General features: G+C 40.5%; 1 protein-coding gene across 1 annotated transcript in view; it reads left to right on the top strand.

Moving 5' to 3' along the window:
- Positions 1-9,101, top strand: part of JAG1 (jagged 1) — a 66,380-nt gene that overhangs the window by 27,849 nt on the left and 29,430 nt on the right. The window contains exons 3-4 of the mRNA XM_018566773.1: positions 2,638-2,689; positions 8,348-8,602. Coding sequence (XP_018422275.1) covers positions 2,638-2,689; positions 8,348-8,602 — 307 coding nt within the window. The remainder of the gene's footprint in view (positions 1-2,637; positions 2,690-8,347; positions 8,603-9,101) is intronic.

Raw genomic sequence — 9,101 nt, 5'->3', positions numbered from 1 at the left:
GGGGGGTCAGGGGGTTATTTTTTCTATTAATGATTATGCAATGGCTACAGTTGACAATGTGCAACAGACATTTGGTGTGATTGAAAGTATTTTGGCAATTTTCCTTTCAGAACAAGACTCGTCAAACAGTATAAAAGCCTATAAAATGATGATGTGCCATTTAAGCATGGTAATTTACTGAGATAATAATATTATAGGCTGGTTAAATTGTCCTGGCTGATGGTCTTTGTATCGGAGGCTCCATACATGTCCCGGCTTGCCCAGATTTACTTGCTCTTCTCCGCATTTTCCCACAGTTATCTGTGAACAAGATGGAATCCTGTTCTTTTGAATATGAAACATATTTAGGCTGTATTCCAAGCAGAGCCTCACAAAGAAGGGCTTTCCTTCAAAGGCTGCAAGCTCGGTCAAGTTATTAAAGGTAGCTTTATGCTGACTTTTGAAGTTATCTTTGTACCTACACCTTCAAGGTGTTTACCTTGCTCCATAAATGCTATATATGCTTCTGGTTTGTCTTCTGTGTAATTATTGCATTCCATTTGTTTCCAACCACAGATGATACTGTAGATGAGCCAAGTTGTTTTAGCTGGCTTCTGCCTTGCATATCTGGGAATTGTCAGGATCTGACCCTTAGGATCTTTGGGTACACCCAAGGCTTGGTGTCCCATATTTCAGAATTGACACTCCAGCACTGCATTTTTCCTTTTTTTTTTTTTTCCTCTTAACAACTTCTCTTATTTCAATGTAAAGTTTGGCGTTACCTACCTCCCAACTGTTGAAGACTGGATGGACAGGGTGTCCTTACACTTTTCGCCACCTGAGGCCAGGAGGGTCACTGGTTGCCAGAAGCTGGGCAACCTGGCAACCAGTGACTTCAGTGAGCAGGGCAGGATGCCAGCCAGAACATCACAGCTTGCCAAGAGCTACCCAAGGGTGACTTGGGCTGCCTCATTATAGGGATGGCCCTGGAAATATAGATTTTTTTTTTTTAATTTTTTTTTTTATTCCATATATTTGTGGTTTCATCTGTCTAATAAAATTCTAATTTCGGATTACAAGCCCCATTTTAAACTTTTAACATTGGAATAAAGGGTCTATTTTACTGAATGTGGTTGTTTTTTTTGTTTTTTTTTGTACTAAACACACACACCGTTTTGGGTAAAAAGGCATCTCGGCGGTCATTACAACTTGCTTGGATAGCCTAGTACACAGGGGATCTATTGACGAGTACAGCAAATGCTTCACTGAACATCTGTATGAAGCAGTTCTGCAGAATCCAATATTGTACACTGATCACCAAGGAGCACTTCAGAAACCATTGATGCGTCTATCAGAAATGTGAATGTACAAGGTCTTGTACATACTCGAGCTTGCAAAGCATTTCTCCCAGAAGTCTCTGCGGGGAGCGTTGCTTCTAAAACCCCCTTTTAATTGTATAGCCGTTAAAGGTGACGTCATATTGCAAAGAATCTCAAGGTTGTATTTTGTGGAAGTTCTCAGCTATGCTGCCTTGCCAGGCTTTGTTTCTGACTGGCTTGTATGAGAGTACGACTGGAGATTTAGCCGCTTCTAGTCATCCTAAAGACATGCAGTAAAGTGGTCCTATTGTAGTTTGAGCCTCTGCCTCTCTGACTGCTTTTGGGAGTAGAGATAAAAGGTGGCTGAATACAATGGTTGGCAAGCTTCCAGAACCAAAGGACTACGTTTTTAAGCAGTAGATGCTTATGATTATTACTGGAATGTATAAGATCTCCTGGTCAGATTAGTGCGCCTATAAATGTGACACATAGCTGTGCCCTAAAGGTTTTGAATGCTTAGGTCCGAGGCTTTGTATTAAGGAGCCTCTCCTCCCTCCGACCTCGCTAAAATTCATCAGTTCTTTCCCTTGTTACCTGATACTTGTGGGAGCAGTGATGGTCTATTGCAGACAAAGCTTTCAAAGAGGTGCTGAAAAGCAAAATCTCCCAGGAGTCCTCACTTCAGATGCTCAGTGAATTACTGTTTGCAGTAGAACCATGCGTATATGTACATATTTTGCTTCCCCAGTATCCGGTCTGTGTGTTTGCTGTTTCTTTTTTTTTTTGCTTCTTTTTTCCCCTCGTTTGCTGTGTTTTTTTTAATCCGTTTCTATTTCCTATCTCGGAGTGAAATGGAAGTGTTTATTAGTTCTTCCTAGCTAAGTCCATGAGACTCATTAGTGTTGACAAAGATGAGTAATTAAGGGTGAAAGGTCTCTGCTGAATCACCATGGATAAGTTAGCTTAGGGGGTGAAAGAGGATCGCATTTGATTCACCTAATCTGTTGCTGTTTTAGGTCTAAATGGGAACAAACAAATATAGTCTTTTATTCAGACAAATTGTGTATCTGAGCGTGTGTGTGTGTGGGCATGCAAAAAAGATTGGCATGGGCAGAAATTTCAAAAGTTTAATTTTAATGTTAGCCTGATGTTTTGGTGGGACATGCGCTATCTTGCCATTCTTCTACAGTTTGTTTTTCCTTTTAAAGTACTAAACCCATTAAGATTTTATGAAAATAGAACATTTACAATTTAAGTATGTAACCCTTAAAAAATGTTTAAGATTTTCTACATATACACAATCAACTATAATGTTTACTGTGAATTTAACCTTTTTCAGAGATCTTACACCCTCGTCGTTGAGGCATGGGACTACAATAATGAAACCAATGGTAAGTCTATAATCTATGTACCTATACATGTTTTTTGGGGTTCATATGAAAGGGAATCTTGTTTTATACTAATACTGGGTGTCAGTGGCGTATGGCACAGGGAGATTTCACTGTTGTCTCCGGAACAGAAAGGCTAACTCTACCTATTGAGAAAACCTTTTTTTTTTTTTTTGCATGGACAGACTTCTTTAATACAATGTGTAACATGTCACCGCTGCGATCAGTCAGTAAAGTGAGAAGGCACTCGAGCATATTTATTTAATATTCCATCCCCACGGCACGTTTTTCAGAGCTCAAAAAAGTAAACAAAAGAGCAGCAACAGTCCGTTCCTGTCAAGAGACCACAGTGGGACTCCTTTTTGACCTTCAAGTCAAACTGCTGGATTCTGTAATAGAAGTTTGTTTTCATTTCTCCATTTTGCTGCAAGCTAATGGTATTCCCAGAGCTTGTCGTTCAAGTGCTGCTCTGCAGATTGAAAGCCCCTCTGTAAAACATTATTGGTTATGAAAATGTTATGAAATGTACAAAGATGACAGCAGGTGCAGACCAAGGTCTCTGTAAGCCCTACATAACGGTATTGCTGTTTCCACTAAGGATTGTGGAAAGTACTGTACTGGTTGTTGTTTATTTTTTTATTTTTTTTATTAGTGGTAGGTGTGAGCTGTGCTGGGAAAGTAATATATGTCCAGTGGGTGCAAAGTAACAAACATGCTCCAAACTTTGTTTGAAGAAATAGTATCCAAGGAAAGGATGCTGCACAACCAAATGTACATATGTGAGTAAGCTGAACAAATGTTTCAGGTGCCCTGAAATGGTTGTTCAGCATACTTGCCATTGTGCCTTTGTTTGAACTGCAGCAGAAAATAAATCCATGGTTGTCCAGCATCCTTTCCTTGGGAAATTCATCTAATGTTTCTTTTAAAATGTTATTGACCACTTCCAGAAATAACATTGTAATGTATAATGCTTGTGCACTCACGGCTTGCTGCATTGGTAAGCATTGTGGTACTTTTGCCCGTTCAATTCCCATGGGTACTCAATGAGCATCCACACACCAAAAATCGTACCGTAACTGGTTTTAACCACAACAATTTTTTTCTTTCTGATGTTGTGGTGCATTGAGGGTCAGCTGCCTTTGTTTGCTGTGTGAATGCACATTTGGGCACCATTAGAAATTCATGGGAGTACCTGCATTACACACAATGTATGCGTCTTAGGCACAACAGCACAGATTAGTGCATGCACATATGTTTAAATCCAGCCTAGTGAGAAAAAAAAAATTACCACCCACAACTTGTTTACAACTGGCATAAGGTGCAATTTTTCACCACCTATTTTATTGACAAGCCTTCAAGGGCACCCACGAGCTGCCTTCAGAAATATCCCCCTACTGATAGGCCTGCCTATGCAGATCAATCACCACTGCCACACCCACGTGGCTATGACGAGGCCTTTTGATTGCTGAGAGCTTAGTGATACATGACGTCCACCAAGTAAAATGGGAGGTATATATTGGATCATTAATGGTGCTCTGCATCCAAATTTGGGTTTCATACTATTTTCTTGAAGAGAAAATAGTTTGTGCCCAAACTGCACGACTGTAATGTTCTATTTGTAATCCCTCATGTACTTTCACTTAATCTGATCAAGATGAGCTTAATTTAAGAATTCTGTTGCAAGGAATGCCTTTGCATAGAAATCTGTTTTTTGTTGACTGTAGCGCTAAATATAGAACACTACACTTGTTGATGGTGCAGTATAGTTTCCAGCGATCCTCATGTAAAATATGCAAAGTTATTGTACTTTTGGGAATATGTATACATATCTCGGCAAAATCGTCCAGACATTATTGATTTTCCTGGAATGTGAAAAAGCATCAACTGAGAAATGACTCTCCAATGTACAGTAGAAGATTTTTAAAGGGTGCCTGACTAGCGCAAACCTATATTTTTTTTTTATTTTTTTTTCTGTCTTCAAAGAAAATACGCTAGAGGTAACTGTGCAAAAGGTTGGGAGTAATTACTGTGGCAATATCTGATTGTGATCCTTATGACAGCAGCCACATCTTATAGCATTCTATGAAAATTTGCCCTTCAGCCTTTGTGTGAAATGTTTATTGTGCTTTGGGTTGAATATCTTTTTATGCCTTAGACCTGTCTTTCTTCCTGGAGATGTGGAAATCTTTACATTGTGGAGTTATGAGGTGTTGTCTTGTAGCATAGTTAAGTGACATCATTGGTCCTAGAGATGGGGGAGGAGAAACTCTGTGGTGTAATATTGAGGGCCTCTGACAATAAGCTGGCCATACAGTAATATACTGAATATCTAATATATGATCCTAAATATAACCCCCCTTCCCAAGCTGGATTATTGTGTTCTGACAGTAGACAACTTTTGTCAAGCCAGCAAGGCCATCCACTGTTGGCGTCTGATTCCTGTGAATTGAACAAAACAGTGTACCGCCAATTTTAGGAGACATCTTGCCCAGTCCTTACTCATCATTGCATTGGGCTGTCCATTAATCTGGCAGCAGGACTGTGTTTGTAGCCATTCTAAGAATAGATGATCACAAGATTGGGTTTAAATGGGTGTATAATAAATATATATTATTATGAAAGCCTTGACTACCCCTTTTATTCAGGGTGGCTACGCTATACCTCTGCCAAGGCATGTGTAAGCTAGCCACCCCCTGACACATTCCCAATGTAAACTCCTAATGCACTTTTTCACTGGCCTTTGCTTTGTAGGAGGTGCCAGCATTGTAAATTGGTATTGGTTTACACACATTCCTGTAAGCTGGTAGAAGTTGTATTAGGAGTTGTAGCCCAATTATGTGACCATGATTATACAGGTGAAACTCGAATAATTAGAATATCGTGCAAAAGTAATTGCAGTAAGTGCTGCAAAAGGGGCCCAAACCAAGAACTGAGTACATATGCATGCTTGTACTTTTCAGAGGTCCGATATTGTTCTATGTACAATCCTTGTTTTATTGATTGCATGGAATAACCTACTTTTTTGAGGTTGTGGATTTGGGGTTCTTGGGGTTTTCATGAGCTGTAAGCCATAATCATCACAATTATGACAAATCACAGCTTGAACTATCTTGCTTTGCATGTAATGAGTCTTATCTCATATATTGGTTTCACCTTTTAAGTTGCATTAGTGAAATAAATGAACTTTGCACAATATTCTAATCGAGTTTCACCTGTACATGCACTGCTTACTACTAAACGAAGTTTGGGATTTGTGCAGAAAGCTGAAAATGCAGATAGTGTGAAATGAAGTATAGAATGCTCGCTAAATATAAAGAAATGGTAGGTGCTGAACTGGGTAGTATGTACAACTGGCACAATTATTGTTGGTGTGTTTGGTTTGTTGTTGTGTGGGGTTTTTTTTTGTATGAAGGCTTTGGGACTCTTTAAGCAGAAAATGCACAAAAAAGGTAATATAAAAGAAAAATTGTATACAACTATGTGCCCTAGAAAGAACATAATGGACCTTTTAGTGTTCCTTTAAATTGCTTTTGCGCATATGTCGTTGAGTGCATTTGTTATACGAGGCACGCATTTTCTTGTTTGCTATGCTGAATGCTGTTCCCGTGTGCTGATAATTCTTCACTTTGCAGACAAACCAGAGCTTGCTGCAGGTCATAAGGCAGTGTCAGATCGTTTAAGTCATAAGGCCCAAGGTACAGAGTGAAATACCACAGATATATACCATATTCCGGGCTGCTGTGAAATATTATTCCAGGTTACAGTGTTAAGCAGACGCGTGTTTTGAAAAGGACAGGTTGTGTGTCTTGGCACATTCATGCCAGTAGTTCAATTTAAGTTTTCTGTAAGTGTTTTTTGAGGGTTGGCTGCAGTTATCACTCTGTGCTGATTTTGTTTTATTTTTTTTCCTACTAGAACGTTTAGAATGTTTTCTATTTTAAAGGAGAACTATGGGGTTAAGGCTTTTCCCCATAGTTCTCCTTAGGGTAACGGGAGGACATAAACTAGCGTCCTCCCATCACCCTAGGCTCAGTACACCGCGAGCAGTATACTGAGACGCTGAAGCGGATCCCGACAATTATGTCTGGATCCGCCCAGCTGCGTGACTGACAGCTGGCTCTGCCTATCTAGAGGCAGAGCCAGCTGTACCCTCCCCTGTCCGTTCCGCCAGTCAGCGCTGGCGGATCGGAGGGGGGAATCCAGTCCCTGCCCTGTCAAGGCAGAGAGCCGTGACAGGATCGAGAGGTGAGCGAACGCCGGTATCTCTCGCCAAATGCATATATACAAGTAGGTAAATTGCAAAGTTTTTGGTGGAAGCTCTCGGATTATTTTGCTTCTGTAATTTTGGGATAAGGGGAGATCTCCATTCCGTAGTTTCAATTTCCAACCCTTGCTAAGGCCAGTACAGAATTGTCACAAACTGTACTCAACTGCTGTAGAATCCAGCATGTATGATTTTACTTGAATCCGTAATGGTCCCAACAGAACTGAGAGCTCTTGATGGCTTTGAATTATTTTGGGGAATCTCCTAAAGATTACACATTTAGCTGCATCAGCCTACTGGTTTCTACTCGTACCTTTTTTAACTATCCATTTGTGGGGGCCTGGTCTTCAGCTTTTGAAACTATTTGGAATAGTTGACGGATATTACTGGCAAACCTTTGGCATGAAATATTATTTCCACTTTTATTTAACTAGATCCTGATGACATCATAGACAAAGCCCTCCACTCTGGTATGATCAACCCAAGTCGTCAATGGCAAACGTTAAAGCAAAATGCTGGCATGTCCCATTTTGAGTACCAAATCCGAGTCATCTGTGATGAGCATTATTATGGTTTTGGCTGCAACAAATTTTGTCGACCAAGAGATGATTTCTTTGGACATTATGCCTGCGATCAGAACGGCAACAAAACCTGCATGGAAGGATGGATGGTAGTTCTCCTTAGGGTAACGGGAGGACATAAACTAGCGTCCTCCCATCACCCTAGGCTCAGTACACCGCGAGCAGTATACTGAGACGCTGAAGCGGATCCCGACAATTATGTCTGGATCCGCCCAGCTGCGTGACTGACAGCTGGCTCTGCCTATCTAGAGGCAGAGCCAGCTGTACCCTCCCCTGTCCGTTCCGCCAGTCAGCGCTGGCGGATCGGAGGGGGGAATCCAGTCCCTGCCCTGTCAAGGCAGAGAGCCGTGACAGGATCGAGAGGTGAGCGAACGCCGGTATCTCTCGCCAAATGCATATATACAAGTAGGTAAATTGCAAAGTTTTTGGTGGAAGCTCTCGGATTATTTTGCTTCTGTAATTTTGGGATAAGGGGAGATCTCCATTCCGTAGTTTCAATTTCCAACCCTTGCTAAGGCCAGTACAGAATTGTCACAAACTGTACTCAACTGCTGTAGAATCCAGCATGTATGATTTTACTTGAATCCGTAATGGTCCCAACAGAACTGAGAGCTCTTGATGGCTTTGAATTATTTTGGGGAATCTCCTAAAGATTACACATTTAGCTGCATCAGCCTACTGGTTTCTACTCGTACCTTTTTTAACTATCCATTTGTGGGGGCCTGGTCTTCAGCTTTTGAAACTATTTGGAATAGTTGACGGATATTACTGGCAAACCTTTGGCATGAAATATTATTTCCACTTTTATTTAACTAGATCCTGATGACATCATAGACAAAGCCCTCCACTCTGGTATGATCAACCCAAGTCGTCAATGGCAAACGTTAAAGCAAAATGCTGGCATGTCCCATTTTGAGTACCAAATCCGAGTCATCTGTGATGAGCATTATTATGGTTTTGGCTGCAACAAATTTTGTCGACCAAGAGATGATTTCTTTGGACATTATGCCTGCGATCAGAACGGCAACAAAACCTGCATGGAAGGATGGATGGGACCTGAATGTAACAAAGGTAATGGCTGCTTTATTACATTTGAACTAAAGTGGTTGTCACCATTTTCTCTTGTGTCAACCGAATGCAAATTTAATACAACACTGTGTGCTTTTTGTATGTTTATAAATCTGTATATATCTTCAAACTGAGTATTGTTTCGGGCCCTTAAAGGAATTCATTTTACACTGCACACACCCTTTCTAGAAAGGCTGCTTCTTGGAGCCGAAGACTAAATGATTTCCAACTGTGCTGAATCATGTAATACCATTTTATGATCTCTTGGGGTTCTCCAGGCAAGCTGCTTTTCTCTCGTTCTTTTACAATGACACGCTCCAGCGTGTCAGGAATGACTGTGCTGGGTCTTCTAGTTCCAGAATTGCAGGCATGCCATGAATTTTCTAAAGTGGATATATTTTTTCAGCTTTTTGATGAACAAGCAGAAAAGATGAGATTGATTGAAATAATATTGGCATTATGCATAGTGTTTTAAAAACTTCTTCTTTTTTTTTTTTTTTTT

Source organism: Nanorana parkeri, unplaced genomic scaffold, assembly GCF_000935625.1.
Source record: "Nanorana parkeri isolate BGI_ZX_2015 unplaced genomic scaffold, ASM93562v1 scaffold28, whole genome shotgun sequence".
In the NCBI taxonomy this organism is placed as follows: Eukaryota; Metazoa; Chordata; class Amphibia; order Anura; family Dicroglossidae; genus Nanorana; species Nanorana parkeri.
Note: the sequence above shows the minus strand (reverse complement) of the source record. Positions and strands in the feature narration are given on the sequence as shown.